Source organism: Schistocerca nitens, chromosome 4 (assembly GCF_023898315.1).
Source record: "Schistocerca nitens isolate TAMUIC-IGC-003100 chromosome 4, iqSchNite1.1, whole genome shotgun sequence".
Classification (NCBI taxonomy): domain Eukaryota; kingdom Metazoa; phylum Arthropoda; class Insecta; order Orthoptera; family Acrididae; genus Schistocerca; species Schistocerca nitens.
This window is the reverse complement of record NC_064617.1, coordinates 701,364,226-701,386,866: the sequence shown is the minus strand read 5'-3', so window position 1 is coordinate 701,386,866 and position 22,641 is coordinate 701,364,226. Positions and strand designations below refer to the sequence as shown.

Sequence of the window (22,641 nt, the reverse complement as noted above, 5' to 3'; positions counted from 1 at the left end):
GGGTCAGATGATGCTGGTGACAGGTTTTCTTCTTTTTTAGAAATAATGTTGGTATCTGTGTTATTACAGCATGATTCCAAGCCTTTTTTAATTTTGTTTGAAATTTGTTGTACCTAATTTTCAATAGCTACTTTTCTTTTTCTGCTACTTAATTTTATTATTTTCAAAGCAGGAAATACGTCTAACTTAGAACAAACAAAATCCAATATGCTTACAGCTTCCTCATTAGGAATATAAATGTCATTAACAAGGTTACATGATACTGGTTCTGGGTTCACAACAAATATTTTTGAGTAACAATTTGGGCACAGGGAATTTCCAGGAATCACTTCGGAAGCTGTTTCACTCTCACATATCAAGGACAAATGTTCAAGTTTTATTTCCCTCAAACCTTTAGTAATAGGCTTTTTATTAACTTTAAGTGGATCACAGCACTTTCTTCCAAAAATGTGGTTGTACTTCAGAATATACACTCCTGGAAATGGAAAAAAGAACACATTGACACCGGTGTGTCAGACCCACCATACTTGCTCCGGACACTGCGAGAGGGCTGTACAAGCAATGATCACACGCACGGCACAGCGGACACACCAGGAACCGCGGTGTTGGCCGTCGAATGGCGCTAGCTGCGCAGTATTTGTGCACCGCCGCCGTCAGTGTCAGCCAGTTTGCCGTGGCATACGGAGCTCCATCGCAGTCTTTAACACTGGTAGCATGCCGCGACAGCGTGGACGTGAACCGTATGTGCAGTTGACGGACTTTGAGCGAGGGCGTATAGTGGGCATGCGGGAGGCCGGGTGGACGTACCGCCGAATTGCTCAACACGTGGGGCGTGAGGTCTCCACAGTACATCGATGTTGTCGCCAGTGGTCGGCGGAAGGTGCACGTGCCCGTCGACCTGGGACCGGATCGCAGCGACGCACGGATGCACGCCAAGACCGTAGGATCCTACGCAGTGCCGTAGGGGACCGCACCGCCACTTCCCAGCAAATTAGGGACACTGTTGCTCCTGGGGTATCGGCGAGGACCATTCGCAACCGTCTCCATGAAGCTGGGCTACGGTCCCGCACACCGTTAGGCCGTCTTCCGCTCACGCCCCAACATCGTGCAGCCCGCCTCCAGTGGTGTCGCGACAGGCGTGAATGGAGGGACGAATGGAGACGTGTCGTCTTCAGCGATGAGAGTCGCTTCTGCCTTGATGCCAATGATGGTCGTATGCGTGTTTGGCGCCGTGCAGGTGAGCGCCACAATCAGGACTGCATACGACCGAGGCACACAGGGCCAACACCCGGCATCATGGTGTGGGGAGCGATCTCCTACACTGGCCGTACACCACTGGTGATCGTCGAGGGGACACTGAATAGTGCACGGTACATCCAAACCGTCATCGAACCCATCGTTCTACCATTGCTAGACCGGCAAGGGAACTTGCTGTTCCAACAGGACAATGCACGTCCGCATGTATCCCATGCCACCCAACGTGCTCTAGAAGGTGTAAGTCAACTACCCTGGCCAGCAAGATCTCCGGATCTGTCCCCCATTGAGCATGTTTGGGACTGGATGAAGCGTCGTCTCACGCGGTCTGCACGTCCAGCACGAACGCTGGTCCAACTGAGGCGCCAGGTGGAAATGGCATGGCAAGCCGTTCCACAGGACTACATCCAGCATCTCTACGATCGTCTCCATGGGAGAATAGCAGCCTGCATTGCTGCGAAAGGTGGATATACACTGTACTAGTGCCGACATTGTGCATGCTCTGTTGCCTGTGTCTATTTGCCTGTGGTTCTGTCAGTGTGATCATGTGATGTGTCTGACCCCAGGAATGTGTCAATAAAGTTTCCCCTTCCTGGGACAATGAATTCACGGTGTTCTTATTTCAATTTCCAGGAGTGTATTTCTTCTCATGAAACTCACACACTGATATTACAGAAGAATTTACTCAAAATTTAAACGAAGTTTGTCTAACTTCATCAAAGTCATTGACAGTTTTCAAGTTTTTTGAAACTGAACCGTAAACTGTTTTGTGACACACTTCACTTGCTATCAGTCCAACAGAGCACTGTTTATCCATGTTATTGCATTGCAGTCAATCTCTAACAATTAGTTACAAGTTACACACAGAACAAAGCACATAACACATTCTACACTCTTGATGAAGTATGTACATCCACTCTAACAGATGTTTCAGAACAGAACACAGCAATTATGTACTACTTTATTGACAATAAAGCTAAACATAAATGGGCATTTTTATTATCATAGAACAAAAGCGAAATCTCCTGTTGTTTAATATTGCATTATTAAAAATAAATAAAATAAATAAAAATTGGGTGATAGTGTTAACTAAATATATGTCACAATTAGATTTTATTACGGTGAAACAATAAACCATTTAAATAGGCAACAGCCATAAGATCAGTTGTAGGGTAATGTGAATTATTTCCTCATTTTCAAAAATTGATATCTTTGTTCCCAGTAAGATATTAATGTTGAAATTTTTACAGTACATTGCTATCATATAGGTGTACAAACTGTGCAAAAATCATATTTTTATGTTCAGTCCCACCTAAGATAACTAACCCCAAACTTAACAAAAAATGAAAATCTTCAAATTTCAAATATTCATAAAAAGTTAAGAAAACATTTGTAAGTGTTCTTGCTTTACATGAGGCTAGTAGTGTATGATATCTAACTACAGGAAAAATAGACTCTCATAAATCACTCCTTGTTTGTAATTTTTGGGCCTAAAAATTGGATTTTTGAAAATTTGGATACCAAACTTTGCAGGTCATTTTGACTGGTTATTTTTGAATTTAGGGTATTTTGTGTAATAGTCAGTGTTGTAGAGGACACTTTTCTAAAAACAATCTTGTCAATTGCAATGTTGTGACCTAGCCCGGTGCAGAGATATTCAAATTGTCGCTAATGTCTCCAGTCTGAAAAATCGTCGCGCACCTACAAATAAAAATGGCTGCCATCCAGTAAAGGTGCAAGATAAATTATTTTAAAAAACTGTTTTGGGCATGTCAATTATAGGGCAATCACATATAAAAAAGTTAAAATATTTAAAAGTGGTCAAGCAAGATACATGATGAATCTGTAAAATAATTTTTTAAGCATTCTGTACTTTTCAGCAGCACTTGATAATAGTGTGAGGCCAAAATTGCAGTAGTGTAATAAAAACTTATAACAGTCACTGGCATAAAGATGATGTCCTTAGAAAAAAATTTTATGACTCTGAATCCCAGCTACAACAAGTTTATTCACTTTATGTTTGATTGCTCCCCACAGAAAAAAAAATCAAGAGGGGTCAAATCAGGAGACCGGTCTGGCCACTTCACTTCAGCATGTCATCCTATCCAACAATCCAGGAACTTTCCATTTAACAGCTCTGTAGCCACATGGGAAGAGTCAGCAGGACAGCCGTCATGTTGGAACCACATGCACTGATGCGTAGTTAGTGGTACCTCTTCCAGCAAAATGGGCAGAACGTTTCGCAGTTATTGCCATTTTGTACACCCAGAATGACGTACGGCCCCACAATGATGTTTCCGATGATGCCGCACCACATGTAAACACTCCACGGTTGCTGATGCTGTACCTGTCGAAGCCAATGAGGGTTCTCTATTGACCAGTAATGCATATTATGCAAATTCACATTACCGTGGTTGGTGAAAGTTGCTTCATCAGTACAAAGCACCCATTGAAAAAACATCGAATCATCTTGCAGGCGCTGCAGAGCAAACCAGCAAAATTCCTGGCGCCATTCAAAAGCCACACTGGAGAGTGCCTGATGTAATGAGAGATGAAATTGGTGAAATCTATGCCAGTGTAATATGCGGAGAACACTTCTCTGACTTATACCACATTCCGAGGCTATACGTCACGACGAAACAATAGGGTTGTAATGCACCAATGCTAGAATGCCCTCTTCATGTACCTTGCCAGTTGCAGTTTTCTGCCTTGTCCTCAGTATAGTGTTCCATGATCCCAATTCAAGTAGTTTCTTGCAAATACATGCAAGAAGCTGGCGCCTAGGATGCTCACGATCAGGATACAGCTCTCCGTATCACTTTATTGTTCTAACAGCATTTCTTCTGCTTTCACCATACGCTAGAAGCATATCTAACTTTTCTTCATTGGTGTACATGTCTGCTCCAAGAAACTGTGACAGAAATGCGATGTCTCATTACCCCAGCAGCACATTTATAGCCTTCTCTCCAGCTAACTTGTGCGTCACCTTGCAGTGTTATCGAGAAGCAGGAAAACAATGCCTTCCCTGTTAAGTTCCTCAGTGGTCAACAGGAAAGGTCGCATTGGTCAATGCCACTTCAAATGACGAACATGATATGAAAACATATCTGTGTCTCAAAAACTATTCACCTAAATATTATGGTATGTACATATTTGAAACCACCTTTTTAAGCCCATCATGTTACACTGAAATTTAACATAGGGTTCCATATAAAAAAGCCAAAGATGGCCTCATATCTCTGTAATAAAAAGTAGGACAAACATGAAATGTGGTGTATTCAAGTAGCCCCTGTCCCTGCAATTCACTTTCCAAATGGCATCTTTGTATCTATTACGGTTGGGGAGATAAAAGGGATATTATGACTTAGCTGCCTCACCCTGTATAACACCATGCAAGATAATAGAGTGAAAGTAAGTAAAGTAGACATGTCTTCATGTTTCAGAGTCAGGGACAGTGATATATTTTTCCCACGTGGAATACAAAGATGATGTGACTTACCGAACGAAAGCGCTGGCAGGTCGATAGACACACAAACAGACACAAACACACACACAAAATTCAAGCTTTCGCAACAAACTGTTGCCTCATCAGGAAAGAGGGAAGGAGAGGGAAAGATGAAAGGATGTGGGTTTTAAGGGGGAGGGTAAGGAGTCATTCCAATCCCGGGAGCGGAAAGACTTACCTTAGGGGGAAAAAAGGACGGGTATACACTCGCGCACACACACACACACACACACACACACACACACACACACACACACGCACATATCCATCCACAGATATACAGACACAAGCAGACATACCCGTCCTTTTTTCCCCCTAAGGTAAGTCTTTCCGCTCCCGGGATTGGAATGACTCCTTACCCTCTCCCTTAAAACCCACATCCTTTCGTCTTTCCCTCTCCTTCCCTCTTTCCTGATGAGGCACCAGTTTGTTGCGAAAGCTTGAATTTTGTGTGTATGTTTGTGTTTGTTTGTGTGTCTATCGACGTGCCAGCGCTTTCGTTTGGTAAGTCACATCATCTTTGTTTTTAGATATATTTTTCCCACGTGGAATGTTTCCCTCTCTCTCTCTCTCTCTCTCTCTCTCTCTATATATATATATATATATATATATATATATATATATATATTGTATTTTCTGCAGGTACCCTTTTCCTGAAACAAAACTGCATGTGTGAAAGCAAATTATGGGTACTGAGATGTGCCACTACTCTCCTATACATTGCTTTCTCAAAAACTTCTGAAAACAATTGTAACAAAAAATTGTATAGCAGTTGTCTTCATTATCTCTTTCTTCGTCCTTTTTATAAAGTGGTTTCACTAATGAGCATTTCAATTTATCAGGAGATTTTCCACATCTGAAAGACTAATTACACAGGTGACTAAGTACAGAACTAGTATATGGTACAATGATTTCCGTAACCCTGCTGGAAATTTCATCATACCCAAGTATGTGTTTACACTTTAATGATGTAACAATTGATTCAGTTTCATCTTTGCTTGTTTCCTGTAACTGCGTGTGATGCAGTCATCTCAGAAAACCAGATTTTAAGAGTTCTTCATATTTATTTGTGTTATTTTATTATTTTTAATGGCTATTGACAATAAGTGATCATAAAATATCTTGCACAACTCTGGTGGATCACTAACAGTTTCATTCTCACACAAGAGAGATGTAATATGTTAAGCACTCACATCCTACCCTAATACAGCATTCACAGTTGTTCACCTAGCTTTAATTTTATTATGAAAGCTTTCTCTTCTCTTCATGTAATTAATTGTTTTAAATTGTCTGATGATGTTTCTCTGCACTTTGCGGTACTGATACTATCTGTAGTGAAATTTTTTTCTTATGCTTTGACTGTGCTCCACATTTTGATACAGCTCTCATTTCCCCATAGATGATATTCTAATGCTTTTAAACAATAGAAAATATGGGGTAGAATGTAGCAATATTATGAAAAGGATAGGTGCTACTGACCGTATAGTGGAGATGCTGAGTCGCACATAGGCACAACAAAAAGATTGTCAGAAAGTGAGCTTTTGGCCAACAAGGCCTTCATTGGAAATAGACAACATACACACACACACTTATACAAACATAATTCACACATACATGGCTGCAGTCTCTGGCTGCTGAGGTTACAGATTGAGTCTGGCCTCAGCAGCCAAAGACTTTGGTCATGTATGTGTGAGTTGCATTTGTGTGTGTGTGTGTGTGTGTGTGTGTGTGTGTGTGTGTGTGTTGTCTATTTCCAACGAAGGCCTTGTTGGCTGAAAGCTCACTTTCTAATGCTATTAGTTACCCAAATCATCTGCTTATTAGTATTCTATATTTAGTATGAAGGCTTTCACGACCGGATGACATATCTTCTGGTAAACCTTCTGGGATGTAAGGTCGTGGTCCATGAAACTCTTCAGCTCCTAACGTTTCGTCCAGAGCTGTGCTTGACATCTTCAGAGGGGTGTTTCTCCTCCGGTGAGTCTTGCCGACTGACGGGTCGGACTTTTTTTTTTTTTACTTTATTGTTATTTTAAAACCTGTACAACAGGCAGGCTGTCAGCAGCATTCTACGCTGCTCTTCAGCCATAGAATACACAATGAGAAAAAACAGGAAGAATACACATAAGTTACAGAACGGTGGGCAATAAAACAGTAGACACATAAGGACAAACACGGAGCCGTTCACACTCGACGATAAACCACACGGCAAACTGTTGATACGACGCACAAACACTGACAATGGTGATGGCACAGGTGAACAATGAAGTGCGAGGGTGAACACTGAACACTAAACACGACGGCATACACGAGACACTAATGGCGATGATCTCCGGCGCGCAAAAGTCCACGTAGCGTGTGCGAGTCCTGGGACCTGCCAAGAAAGGAGGAGGGGGGTGGGAGAGGGAGAGGGGAGAGCAGAGATGCCATGAGCAGAGGAGATAGGAGGAAAGGAGGAAGGGGGAGGGGAAGCTCGTGGGAAGAGGGATGGAGGAAGAGGGATGGGGGGGAAAAAGGGGAGAGAAGGGAGGGAGGGTGCCTAAAGGAAAGGACACAGGAAGTGGGGTGGGGAGGATCAAAGTTGATAGGAGGGGTAGATGGAGGGGAGGAGGACATCATCAGGGAGGGGGAGCTGGCGGAAGCCACCTTGGGAGAGTGTAAGGAGGGTGGAGAGATGGAGACCGGGTGGGACATGGGAATACAGGCGCGGCAGCGGGCGGGGGTGGGAGAGGATGGGTGAGACAAGCGGATGAGGAGGATCGAGTTTGCAGGAGGTGTACAGGATCTGTATCCTTTCAAGGAAAAGGAGGAGGTGGGGGAAGGGGATGAGATCATACAGGATCCGCGTGGGGGAGGGGAGACGGATGCGATAGGCAAGGCGGAGAGCATGGCGTTCAAGGATTTGGAGGGATTTATAAAAGGTAGGGGGGGGGGGGGCAGAGATCCAGACCGGATGGGCGTAAAAAAGGATAGGGTGGATGAGGGATTTATAGGTGTGGAGGATGGTGGAGGGGTCCAGACCCCACGTACGGCCGGAAAGGAGCTTGAGGAGACGGAGTCGGGAGTGTGCCTTGGCTTGGATTGTCCGGTGATGGGGAGTCCAGGAGAGGTGACGGTCGAGGGTGACGCCAAGGTACTTAAGGGTGGGAGTGAGGGTGATAGGACGGCCATAGATGGAGAGATAGAAATCAAGGAGGCGGAAGGAAGGGGTGGTTTTGCCTACAATGATCGCCTGACGGGTCGGACGTCTGAGAGCGACTTATATATCGTAGAAAGTGGGCGTGACCAGAGTTACACGTGATATGCAGAGATAATCTTTGTCAGAGATAAAACTTAACTATCAATCGTAATCTTGTCACGGATTAAAACTGTCTAGCAATTCTGTAGTGCTACTGTCCAAACATCACTAAGTTTCATGGTCTCTTCTTTCCGATTAAAATCATCCCTATGTTTATATATTTCAATTGCTTCTCTACAAAGCCGTGGGTAATAGTTCATTGTCGTAGATAAAATTTTTGTTTCGGAAAACCTCACTTGATGATTTCTTGACTGAAAAGCGTGTTCTGCTACAGCCGATTTATCTGTTTTTCCTAATCGGCAAAGACTTCTGTGTTGTTTTAACCGTGTATTTACGCTTCTTTTTGCTGTTCCAATATAAACTTTTCCATTGTACACGGAATTTTATGTATGCCACTGGCTGATAGAGGAGCGCGTTTATCTTTTACAGACCGGAGAACATGACAAATTTTCTTCGTTGGTCTAAAAACAGGTCTAATATCATGTTTACTTAAAATCTTTCCAATCTGATCCGTTACTTTCTTTATGAAAGGGAGAGAGACTGTATTCTTCCATCATTTTTCGGGCTTGTCCTTAGGCTTTTTGTTGTTTGGGTGCAGAATTCTGCTTACTTCTTTCTTTGAGTAGCCATTTTTCTCAAAAGCGTGCTTCAGATGTTTTAATTCGACGTCTAGATACTCCGGCGTGCAAATCTGTCTGGCTCTGTCAACGAGACTTTTAATCACACCTCTCTTTTGTTGTGGATGGTGGTTAGAGTTTTTATGTAAGTATCTGTCTGTGTGCGTTATTTTTCTAAAAATCTGTTGTTTCAATCTTCCATCTGTCTGTCTCATAACTAAAACATCCAAAAACGGTGTTTTGTTATCATTTTCTCTCTCCATGGTGAACTGGATTCTTGGATTTATATTATTAAGGTAATCAAGAAATTTATCTAAGGCTTCTCTATCATGTGGCCAGACCACAAATGTGTCGTCTACATACCGATACCAGCGAGATGGTTTCTTATCTGCTTTTTCCAAGGCTGACTGTTCGAATTTCTCCATGTAGAAATTAGCTACTGCAGGACTCAATGGGTTACCCATTGCTACGCCATTAAGTTGCTCATAAAATTCATTATTCCACTGGAACTGATTGGAAGTAAGACAATGTCTGAAAAGAGCAGTGAGATCTTCTGGAAAAATATCTGTTATAAAATCCATAACTTCATTAACTGGAATCATGGTAAATAAAGACACTACATCAAAACTTACTAAAATATCTTCAGGAGTCAGAATTAAACCTTCAATTTTCTCTATAAAATGACGTGAGTCCTTTATATATGAGTCAGTTTTTCCAGTATATGGATGCAAACGAGTTGCTAGATATCTTGCTATTGAAATATATAAACATAGGGATAATTTTAATCGGAAAGAAGAGACCATGAAACTTAGTGATATTTGGACAGTAGCACTACAGAATTGCTAGACAGTTTTTATCCGTGACGAGATTACGATCGATAGTTAAGTTTTATCTCTGACAAAGATTATCTCTGCATATCACGTGTAACTCTGGTCACGCCCACTTTCTACGATATATAAGTCGCTCTCAGACGTCCGACCCGTCAGTCGGCAAGACTCACCGGAGGAGAAACACCCCTCTGAAGAAGTCCAGCACAGCTCTGGACGAAACTTTAGGAGCTGAAATGTTTCATGGACCACGACCTTACATCCCAGAAGGTTTACCAGAAGATATTCTATATTTGCCTGCACTTTTTAACTGGGAAAGTGCTATTAAAGAACTTTATAAAAGTTTGAAGAAAATTGTTATGTTCATCATTCAAGTGGTCTGTATTGTAGACTACCTACCAAGTTAGCCTTCCAAAATTGGCTTTAAATGTCTGCATGGTGTCATGTGAACTCATATTTTTAAATCTTTTGTTCACTACTTTGGGATCTGACTATGCCTTTATTCATTTCAGTATTACTACCTGTGCATCTTGGGCTGACAGGCAGTAACCAAGATTTCTCACACATCAACTAGAGAAGAGTTTATGAAGATATTTTCTGTGGTCATGTTGCTGTTTCCCTGAACAGCGGTTGGAAAGTATAATGTCTGTACCAAATCGTAAGATTCAAGTAAATCCTTTAACATTCTTTTCTCTGGGGACTCAACCAGAAACCATGTACAGCAATCCCCACACAAGATCAGTCTCACATCCACCCCTGGTAGCTGAGTGGTCAGCACGACAGAATGTCAATCCCAAGGGCCTGGGTTCGATTTCCACCTAGGTCGGAGATTTTCTCCACTCAGGGTCTGGATGTTGTGTTGTCCTAATCATCATCATCTCATCTCATCTCATCTCATCTCATCTCATCTCATCTCATCTCATCTCATTCCCATTGACGCATCAAATTGAAAGACTTGCAACTGGCGAACGGTCTACTTGATGGGAGGCCCTAGTCACAAGACATTTTTTTTATCAGTCTCACGCCATTCTTAAGAACCAAGTCTAGCATTCTGTGAAGCCTGGAGAGAAAAAACTGTAGTCTGAACTGGCGAATATGCAAAGGCCTATAATAAAGTGAGTTTTTTTTAACTACTTATTGCATGACATAAAACTGCCTAACTGCTGTAATGTAATTAACTGTCAGAGATAAAGTTTATCTCATGCGAAAAGTACGATGCCCACAGTAAAGAGTTAAGGTAATTTCATTATGTTGCCAGAAAATGTGTTTAATTTATTTAATTATGAATATTTTCTTTTATGATAAATAATGGATTCGTTTAAGATGTTAAATGCTGTATATTTATATGTATCTTTGGAGTTTATTAAGGTCAGTAGACCAAAGAATCTAGAATGCAGGAATGTCTGCAACTTTCGGGCACATGTTGGCTTGCCCGCCACTTCTTTGTCTGTATTGGAGGGAGATGGATGTGTTTATGTGACAAGTGCAGTATAATGGATGTAGAGTATCAATGTTCATAGTGAAAATGGTGTAGTTACTACCAAAAAGTACGAATAAATATAATTTTAGCTGAAAGTATTTCAGATCCGGTGGTGTTTATTTCAAACAAGAAGAAAACCCAGGCCATGCTTGTTGGAATGATTATTTTGCAGACAAAACTTCGAGAGCCCCTTAGACAAATGAGATCTGCAGTGTGTAATCTTTCAGCAGCTACTAAAAAATAAGGCTTGCTGAAATTGTGCTGGAACTAGTTGTATTACTCTCATTCAAAAACACGTGGTGAAAGTGGTCCTACCACAATATACTGCGTAAGATTCCACAGTTTTTCAGTTATCTAAGAAATGAGATAGGTAACAACCAGTACACTGCCTGCAACAACAATGTTGGAAGCTGTACCTTAAAAACCAATATGCAGTTGCCTTTCATATATCCATGGTGGAGTTCAACACTGTTTACATTTACTAACTGGCAGTTCAAAATGCATATGAGGAGCTTACAGACAAGCATTTAATGTACAGTGGAGCAGATGTATTGCCTAGAAAGTTGAGCATATGCACTGAGAAAAATTGTCCTGCAGGCATAAAGCTAATTGCAAGAAGTTTATTGCCATGCTTAAAAACATATGAGAAACTGGATTATTAAAGCCACAAAGAATAGGCTGCTTGCTCTGTAGTAATTGGGAAGTTGCTTTTGGATTGGGTGGTAAAAGATTTAACGATTAGGCAGCCTTCAACTCAATTCAAAAAATACAATGTGGAGAGTATTGATGGAGAAGCAAAGGGTTCAAATGCCTTTAAATCCAAAATTCAAAAAACAAAGAGGCTGTGACTTACCAAACGAGAAAGTGCTGGTAGATAGACACAATAAAAAAACACACAAACACGCACACAAATTTCAAGCTTTCACAACCCAAGGTTGCTTCATCAGGAAAGAGGGAAGGAGAGGGAAAGATGAAAGGATGTGGGTTTTAAGGGAGAGGGTAAGGAGTCATTGCAATCCCGGGATTGTGCTCAGCTTTAACCAACACTTTTTCGACTTTTTTCACACCAGAACTCCAGTTGCTTTCTAGTTCACCTTTATTTTTATTTTCACTTTAGCCTAAAAAATTAACGTCCCTAAGGTAAGTCTTTCTGCTCCCGGGATTGGAATGACTCCTTACCCTCTCCCTTAAAACCCACATCCTTTCGTGTTTCCCTCTCCTTCCCTCTTTTCTGATGAAGCAACCTTGGGTTGCGAAAACTTGAAATTTGTAAGTGTGTTTGTGTGTTTTTTTATTGTGTCTATCTACCAGCCCTTTCTCATTTGGTAAGTTACAGCATCTTTGTTTTATATAGTGATAGGTGGCTGTCTTTCTGAGTAATAGCAGTCGAGTTTAACTCATTACTATTTTATGTAAGCTATTTGTGTTAATAAGTCAAAGAAAACTAAACATTCTTTTTTGACCATTAGTTTCCTTTCTAAAATTATTCAATTTAGGACCTTCTTACATTCACACAATTTTAACCCTAAAGGAGTGGTACACTTTTTATAAGTATTCAAAAATTCACAAGAATTCACAAATGATATGAGAAAGAAAGGGTAAACAATGAACAATAGAAATACTCTCCATCATCCACTATACAGTATTTCTGTAGATTTATACAAATGTCAGGTGAATATAATTACAGGAAATGTCCAAAAAGAAGGTAGTTGAATTGTTTGTGCAAGCCATCAGTTTGTAAAAGCACATTTATTGAGACTTTTGTACAAATTGATTGTTAAATGAATTTATTACTGAGACTGAAAAATATTTAAAATGTTCAAACTTCTTAAATATTTGTGCACTATGTACAGAAAAAACAACATATATACACACTTTTTAGTTTACAGTTGCATGTGCAGTTATGTAGGTAGTTTGCTACATTATAAGTTAACATATCCTCAATTGTTCAACACCTCTCAGTTCTTGAAGAACAAAATTGTCTTCTTGTTAGGAAAATATGTTGTGTTTTTAACATTCATCACCATATATCTTCATCTTCTATTATCCTTCATATGCTCATGGCCGTTGTATTGTGCAGTTGAATACATGTGCAAATGATTCTGAATAATACAAAGAACAAACAGCAGCATTATTCTCATATGTCATCTCAGCAACTTTGAACTCTGGATTTATTGATACCTGAAACAAAGAAGTAATTTTGATTTTGACATTTTCACTAATCATAAAAGTTCATATATTGAAAAAAAACTCAACGTTTTTATTTATGCTGTGTGCTATTAAACTAATAGTTGATGACATAATTTAAAATGAATGATCAACAACAATAAAGTATGAACATAAGAATGTTAGAGTTCACCTTAGTAATAATATTTTTCACACACTTAGCTTCTTTCATAGCTGTAGGTAACCCCAGCTTAACATCCAACATTTGACTTTTTGATCATAATTTTACCATAATACGCATTGCTATCCTGGCTACACACAGACAAACATAGAAATTTCTATGCACCCTGTCTCCTTTACCTTTTTATCTGTATACAGTTACTTATATCTCTTCTCCATCTTCACTCTCTAGCCTGAACAACAAAGCAGAAACACTCATTCTCATTACTTGGACACTTTCTCTAAGTCTTTTTCAGTAGCAGAAAGCAGCCTCTGGAATGATCTCCCTCATTACACAGAAAACCAAATGACATTTCCAACTTCAAAATGCAGGTAACAATATACCCACTAACTGTCCAATCACATTAATGTGACCACCTGTCTGAAGCCTGAATAACCACCTATAGCAGTATGGACCAATGCAAGGTGTGCAGGAAAAGAGTCAACGAGGTTCTGGATGGTACCAACAGGGATGTGGAGTCATGTCAATCCAGTGCCACAGTCGGGTGTGCCATGTTTCTCAGTTGAGGATCCATGGCATGAACTGCCTGATTGAGGTGGTTCCACGGATTATTGATTGGGTTTAAATGCAGCAAGTTTGGTGGCCAGGGTAGTATGACAAACTCATTCTGATGCTCTTCAAACCATGCACTTACACTGTAAGCTGTGTCTTGTTGGTAGATGCCAGAATGCTGAGGAAAAACGAACTGCATGTATGGATGGACGTGGTCCCCAAGGACAGATGCATACATCTGTTGGTCCTTTGTGCCTCCCAGAATGATGAGATCACCCATGGAATGCCATAAAAACGTTCCCCAGACTGTAATGCCTCCTTCTCCAGCCTGGAGTCTTCCAATGATTGTTGCAGGGTGTTAGTTTTCAGAGATTTCACACCACACACACCGCTGGAAATCTGTGCGATGGAGCATAAAATGCGATTCATCTGAAAAAGCCACCTGTCACCACTCCGCAGATGTCCCGTTGTGGTACTGGTAAGAAAATTTCAGCCTTTGTTGCTAAAGAATAGCAGTCAGCATAGGTGCATGAACCAGGTCGTGCTGTGGAGGCACATACGCAGCAACACTCTCTCAACAATCATTGAGGAGACACAATTGGCAGCCTCTTGGTTCATCTGGGTCATCAGTTGCTCAACGTTGCAAGTCTGTTCTCTCACACATCTCTCTGCCACTGTTTTTCACCCCCTCATTTATGGCTCGTGATCCACCACAGTTGCTTGCTGATGGTTTTAGATAGATTTTGCCATGCATATTATACTTTGACCACTGCATCTCATGAATAGTTTACAAAATTAGTGGTTTCAGAAAGGCTTTCACCCTTGGCCTGAAAGCCAATGATCATGCCCTTTTTTTTTGCTCCATTTCCACGTTACAGCAATGACCTGCACTGTTTTCCATTTCATCCCCCTCCTCCTAAATGCTTAATATATCATCCACAGCTAGTGCTGGCACCTGACATCTGTGAGTGGTTATTGCACTCTGATGCTGAACATAGGTGGTGGTCACATTAATGTGGCTGGACCACGTAAAACATCAATAATACCTGCCTTTGCTCTCTATGCATCTCTTACTCCATTAAAGCTAAGTAGCTATCTTTCATATCTTCTGATTGCACCTTTATCATTAGTAATAATTTAAAAAAAGTCTCTCCCATCAGATCTTCCTTATTTCCCAAAACTCGTAGATGCTGTAGTCTTCTTCCTCGGAACTCACTATATCATAAAATCTCTTCTTTGTACAGCCATAAATATGGGATGTTTGTAAAGTATCTAACCATTTCTGTCTTAACGTTTAAGTTTTGACTTTTTTGCAGCTAATTTAAAAGAATGTACACAGTAGAAGAAATAACAGTTGTTGCTGCTGACTGACTATGTGGAATGTTGTATAAGAAGGCATGGAATAATTTCATGCATAAATTTCAAAAACCACGTCCTACCGGAGATGCTACTAAGAACATGGTCAAAAAATTAAAGCAAACTGATTTTGTTACTAATGAACAGCATTTGGGAAGGCTAGTGGTAGCAAATGAAACAGTGGAATGATCTAGGAAGTGATTACTTCCAGCCCCTCAGCATCAACCAGAAGGCTAAATAGGGAACTTGGGATTGCACACACCTTTATGTGGAAAACTCTGACTCATTTAAAAAAGGTGCTTACCACATTCAAATTGTTCATGAACTTGGATATGAGGACTATGCCACCAGACAGGCTATCTACATCTACATCTGCATCTACATCCACATCTACATCCACATCGATACTCCACATGCCGTTGTGCAGTGCATGGTGGAGGGTGCTCGGTACCATTATTTGTCATTTCCCTTCCTGGTCCACTCACAAATAGAGCAAGGGAAAAATGAATGTCTATATGCCTCCATATGAGGCCTAATTTGTTGTATCCTACCTTCATGGTCCGTGCAATGTATATTGGCAGTGGTAGAATCGTTTGGCAATCAGCTTCAAATGCCAGTTCTCTAAATTTTATCAATAGTGTTTCTCAAAAAGAATGTTGCCTTCCCTCCATGGATTCCAATTTGAGTTCCTGTAGCATCTCTGTAACAGTTATATGTTGTTTGAACCTACCAGTAACAATCTAGCAGCCCGTCTCTGAATTGCTTTGACATATTCCTTCAATCTGACCTGCTATGGATCCCAAACACTCAGTACTCAAGAATAAGTCCCACAAGCATCCTATATGTGATTTCCTCTATAGCCACTCTTTCCTAGAATTTTCCCAATAAACTGAAGTCAACAATTTCCCTTCCCTACCACAGTTCTCACATTTTTGTTCATTTATGTATATACAGAACAACAGAAGTCTTATCACACTTCCCTGGTGCACTCCTGATGATGCTCTTGTCTCTGATGAACACTTGCCATTGAGGACAACATACTGGATTCTATCATTTAGGAAGTCTTTGGACCACTCACTTATCTATGAACTTTGCACTATGCTCTATGAATAATTGGATGCCGTTATAAATGCATATGTAACGCAGCACATTCAGTTCAGTGATGAGGCAACACTTCACACCGTGGGTGTGTGAACTGACATAACTATAGGATTTGGCAAAAGAACAGCCATATGCATCATAGGAATAGGAAATGCCAAAGGATAAGTGTGTGGAATATCACAAGATCAATAGTGTACAGACTGTTCATATTTGCTGAGATAATAGCATCAGGTCACACCTATCCTGACCTAATGGAATAATTTTTGGAGCCTCAGTTGATTCAGGATGACATTCTAGATACTATCATCTGACAAGAAGATGGACTACCTCCACATTTTTCTGTAACTGTCTAGGACTACAGGTGAATGCCACTTTCCCTGGGTGACAGATTGGCCGTACATCACGGAGACTTAGTGCTCCTAACTTGCCCAATTTGACCCAATTGGATTTTTCTTCTGGAAATTTACCAGCTCTGAAGAATATCAAGTGAAAATCACTAATTCCCAACAATTGGAAAGCCATATATTTGTAGCTGTGGAACAAATAAATATGTTAGTGAGCTCGTTTTGGGCTACACAGGAGTGTGCTTACATTTTTAGGGTCATCACAATGAAATGTACTGAATTTGTGTTAAGAAGTGTATGTTCATGTTTATAGTCTATAATAAAGTGTTTAACATGTTCCCTGTGGCTCTGCGCACTACGTGTCCCAATGCAATTTGTTAGTGTTTGCAGGTAAGAAAAACTGCTTTAAAATTGTATTAGTGCTAGTAGCCAAGAATAGTTGCTTTAACGTATGTTTGACAGTTATGAGATGATTGTTTATGCTCTATAATAGTTATGGTTGGCCACAAGATATAATGACATTTCATTGCATATTTAGCTAGAAATGGATCCAACTGCTTCTGGGCTGCCAGTAACAAGGAAGTGGAGATGTATTACACCAGCAGATGAGGAGAGTTATGCTACTATCTGAACTACTACCTAAATAAAAGTGACTCCAGTTATTATGATGTCTCTCCTGCATCTGACGATGAGCCAACTTACAATCCCCAAGATCCAAGATCCTCTCTGGATTTAAATGTAAGTGATAATGACTCCTGTTCTGATGAGGCTCATGATACCATGTGTAACTCTGATAATGGCAATGAAAATGATATCCCAATTTGGAAACCAACTGGACAAAATATAACAAGAGTAATTTTTAATTGGGATTCAGCGATTAATATATCCACAAATTTTGACACCCCTTCCAGTGTTTTCAAAACACTGGTAACACAAGTTATATTTAACAAAATGGTGTTGGAAACAAACAGATATACAGTACAGAAAGTGTACAACATGACAGGCAAAAAAAGATCCCAACTAGCCAGTTGGGTTGACACTTCTGAGGAAGAAATTGACAAGTATATTGCCATAATGCTAATTATGGGGTTAAATGAGGTCCCAGAAATTTCACTTTATTGTTTAAAGAATTCACTGTACAAAAATAAAGTTATAAAAGCCACTATGCCTCATGATCTATTTCTGGCATTATTATCTTGCTAGCATTTTATTGATAATGATGCCCCTAGAAACATAAATGACAAGTCTTACAAAGTACTGTTGTTAGCTGAACATCTGCAGAGTAACTTTCAAAATGCTCTGACCAATGGAAGAGATGTAGTAATTGATGAATATATGAATCATTAGAGAGGAAGATTGATTTTAGGCAGAACATCCCCAACAAGTCTCACGTGTAAAATGTAAAACTGTACGAAATTTATACACAGGAAATCTATGTGAGTATGGTGTAAAACTGTACAAAATTTGTACAGAGGAAGGCTACACTTTTGCCCTGCATATCTACCAAGGGAAAGATGATGAACTGCAATTTGCAGGTCATGGTGAGGCTATCACTACAAAATATGTGAGCCTTTTTTTGAAAAGGTTGCATTCTGTATGTTGACAATTTCTATACAAGCATTTATCTAGTGCATAAGTTTTTAGATAATAAATATGCTTCTCTGTGGAACAATTAATCTAAATAGAGCAGGCCTGCTCAAGGATATTGTGGAGAAGGAGCTTAAAAAGGGGGAAATATGTGGAGCAGAGAACAATAATGATCTCAAAATTTTTAACTGGGTGGACGACAGGAGGTTTAGAATGATTTCAGTGGTTCCTGAACATAATGATGGTTTAGATACCATCAGGGAAAGGAAAAGGCTATGCTGGAGTACAAAATAAAGAAAAGCATTGATCTGAGTGACCAGACATCCGCATTATTTACCATTGAGAAAGGGGTGAAATGGTGGAGAAAAGTAGTAATGGAACTTTTACTAGGGACTTCTATAGTAAATGCTGCGATTCTGCATTGTAAAAACAGCACTTTGAGGAGAAGAACTTGGATTTTCAAAAAGTCTGTTGCCTTGCATTTATGTGAACATGTGACCTGTGCCACTCATCCATCAAGGAAGAAAGCCCATACTGTGCGAAAAACTGAGACTCTAGCAAGAAAATTTCGGTGACACTTCACATTGGGCTACAAGAGGATTTTCGCTCAGAAAGCCAAAAAAGCAGAAGAAAACAAAATCAAGAAAGTTACAACCTTCTGCAATGACTGTCCAGATCAACCTAAAATGTGCATCAGTTGTTTCAATGAAAACAATGTAAGATAGCAGTGTTTAAACAGTGCAAAGGTTACATTGATAAGTATCTTTTGTGTTGTTTGTAGATGTTGTTTATGTGTTTTGCAAATAAATTAGGAGTAAAATTTCCTTCAAGAATAAAAAAAGAAAAAAACAAAACAAGATACAATAAAACCAAGAATGAATTTTTAAGATTGCAGTTGTTAAAGAGTGCAAAGTTCATGTGAAAACATCTTTATTTTTATTTTTTTATTTTTTATTGTTTCCTGTAAGATATGTATTTACCAAATAAAGCAGTATGGTGGAAATTTCCAATAAAAAAACATTGTTTCAGGGTCACTGCAGGTTCTAGCTGGCCACTACTGCAGCAGTTTATGCAGCAATATGTCCTGTTTGCTATAGACAGCCCAGCAAGCACTCATGTAGTGACGTCATACTGATGTATTATTACACTAGTGGTGTTTGGCGCACTGGTGACCTGAGCCATACTTCAGCATAGTTTTCATCAGATCACCAGTGGGCTAGTATGAAATACAGGTGAGATACTAAATCTTCCTCGATAGGGAATGTGTTACGTGGAAAACAGCTAATGACTTTATAAACACCCTCTACTTTTGTATTTTCTGTTGTCAGTGTTGTCATAATTATTATTAGCAGTAGTACCATCACTAGCAGCAGGAGTAGTAGTAGTAGTAGTAGTAGTAGTAGTAATAGTATCACTAGAATTATTGCTATTATTTTTTATTCAATATTGTTATTTCAGGTGTCATTATATACATCAGCTTCTTGTTTTAAAATTAATATGATGACTATAATTTTATTACCATGCAGCATATTAAAATTATCATTATACTTTAAGAAATTTTGATGTAGAAAATACTGTATATGTCAAACCTTGGTTCAGGGTAAGAGAGGTTCTCCGTCTATATATACATATATATTATAAAATGTTTCTTTTACAGTTCCTCCTAAACCAATGGACTGATTTCAACCAAACTTGGTATATATGCCACTTATTGACTGGAATGAAATACTGTGGTGGTACGAACCACCTCCCATTGGGGAGGGGTGAAAACAGGGTGACACAGGAGAGGGTCTGAGGGAGGAGGGAGGAGGAGGTGGACAGAGTGATGGGGAGATCTAAGTTGCGTGTGTAAAGCTAGTAAATAAAATAAAAATAATGTCAATGCCCTTGCTGTCAGTTTTAATAATAACATTCACAAGTTTTTCTCTACTCTGAAATTATTTTGAAGTAATTATTATTGAAATGTTTGTTACAGCTCTGGGTGACAGAAAAGAGATTCAAAAGGGAAAAAAACCATCATTAATTAATTTTATAATTGGCCTGGTAATATGTACAGATTACACAGGAGTAGCTCCTAACAGCTATTCCTATCTGTTACTCTATACCTTCATCTATACCATAACACTGAAGTTTCTTCCCTCAGATAGTGTCTGTGGTGTCTCAGCTGAAGTAATTATTGAAAATATGGCATGAACAGAATGGAATAATTTTGTGATTTTGTTTTCAATAAGGATATCATGGAAATATCAGGTGCTCATTTGAAATGTCTAATGTCACTTACTGATTGGTTTAAAAGAACCCAACAGCTTTCTGTGCTGAGAAAACCATAACAAAATTGCATGTGCAGACAATTTTTAGCTATAGAAACATGCTTTGCAGCTTGACTTAAGTGAGCTGGGGCTGTCTTATGTGAATTGTGATTTATTCGTCTCATATCATGCAAAAGCTAATCGTTTGATTAGAGTGCAGGAGACACATCAAAATATGGTTTATACAATTTCATTGATATAAATCTATGATTAATAAGATGACTGAAATGTTGATGTAACTTTTTGTAGAAAGATACATTCACACATTTACATAAAAAGACAATTGATATATTACATCCTGCTCAAGTATTCAGTTCATTATTCATGAATTCCTCAACTGAATAGTAGCATCACTGAAGTAGGATATCATGCAGATTTCTTTTCAGTGAATCTAGTTTCACACTCAGAATGTCCTTGGCTTTTAGTTTGTTGTAAATTTTCATTTCCTTACACTGCGGACTTTGAGCATATCATTTTAAATGACAAGCAGGCAGCATAAAATTTTATTTATTTCTTGTATTGTAAGTGTGATCAAAGCAGTTCTTCTGGTATAATTCTAAATTGATATTTAAAAAATTATATCATAGATATATAGGGAGACCACTGTTAATAATTTATGATTTTTAAATACTGGGCAACATGATTTTCTTGGATGTACAGTGCACATGTTTCTAACAATTCCTTTCTGTAATTTCAGTATGTGCATTAAGTTGCTTGAATTTCCCCAAAAAACAATACCATACTGTATAACTGACTAGAAGTAGCTATGGTATGCAATCTTTCTTGTGTCCACATCAGTGGCATTAGCTAATATTTGCATTGCAAGTGCAATGCTACATAGTTTGTTTAATAGATATTCAACATATTTATTCCACTTTAAATTCTTGTTTAGGTTTAATATTAAAAATTTCACAGAATCTGCTTCTCCCAGAATTTGATTTATGTGATTTATTTTAATTTACTGGGATGTTGACTGTTTTGTTCTGAACTGGACCACATGGGCTTCTGGGATGTTTAGGGTTAATCCACTGAAATGAAACCAAGTTTCTAAATGTTCTATTGTATTGATGATGTTGATAAGAATAGTTTCTGGCTCCTGTTCTTCAATTAATACAGTCATGTCATCTGCAAATGAGACCGATGGGGCACTGGTATTGGTTGATAGAGAGGTCATTAATGTAGAATGGAAACAAAATAGGTCCAAGGATAGAACCTTGAGGGGCACCTTGTGTCACTGTCTTCCATTTGGAAAAGTAATTTGCTGCATTTGAAGAGACAATCACTCTTTGTTTTCCATTGTACAGGTATGCAGTAAGCCACTGTAAAGCACTACCCCTAATTCCATACATGTCAAGTTTGTGGATAAGAAGTGCATGATTTGTTGAGTCAAAAGCTTTTGTGAGATCACAAGAGATCCCTGTGACTTTATTTTTATTGTCTAATGATGTGCTACTCGTACCCACAAACTTGTGTATTGCATCTGTAGTGCTTTTCCCGCATTGGAAGCCAAACTGAGTTTTCAAAATAATCTCTTATTTTTCAATAAAATTTTGAATCTGGATGGCAGTAGCTTTTTTGAACAGTTTTTACAGGACTGGGAGAAGAGATATGGGACAATAATTTCCCATATCCTCTATTAACCTTTTTTTGAACAGCATCTCTGGGAAACATCCATGTTCAAAAGACGGGTTTATTATTAAAGATAATGGGTGTCCTATTATTTTACACACAAATTTGAGAACTATTATGGGTATCCCACCCTAACCTGAAGAATTTTTGTTTTTCATTGTTAATATAATGTTTTCTACTTCTGTCACTGACACTGCTTTAAATTTTGTGAAGCATTCCAACATTTGATCAAGTCCGAAGGGACATACTTTGTTGTCATAATCTGCAACACTGATATCTGATTTTGCTACATTTATGAAGAATTCATTGAAGTATTCTGAAATTTGAGCTGTTTTCACAATAAGCTTATCTTCAAGCTTGACTTTACAAAGTTCATGACCAGACACATTAACACCTAATTCAGATTTCACAACTGACCACACTGCCTTTGATTTA

The 22,641-nt window shown here is 39.2% G+C and overlaps 2 protein-coding genes across 2 annotated transcripts in view; one reads left to right on the top strand and one right to left on the bottom strand.

Moving 5' to 3' along the window:
• Positions 1-17,320, top strand: part of LOC126252070 (protein fuzzy) — a 163,902-nt gene extending 146,582 nt beyond the window's left edge. Inside the window, exon 9 of the mRNA XM_049952917.1 lies at positions 17,220-17,320. Coding sequence (XP_049808874.1) covers positions 17,220-17,223 — 4 coding nt within the window. The 3' untranslated portion in view covers positions 17,224-17,320. The remainder of the gene's footprint in view (positions 1-17,219) is intronic.
• The window catches only part of LOC126252069 (lysyl oxidase homolog 3), a 131,543-nt gene continuing 121,634 nt past the window's right edge, over positions 12,733-22,641 (bottom strand). The window contains exon 8 of the mRNA XM_049952915.1: positions 12,733-13,162. Coding sequence (XP_049808872.1) covers positions 13,040-13,162 — 123 coding nt within the window. The 3' untranslated portion in view covers positions 12,733-13,039. The remainder of the gene's footprint in view (positions 13,163-22,641) is intronic.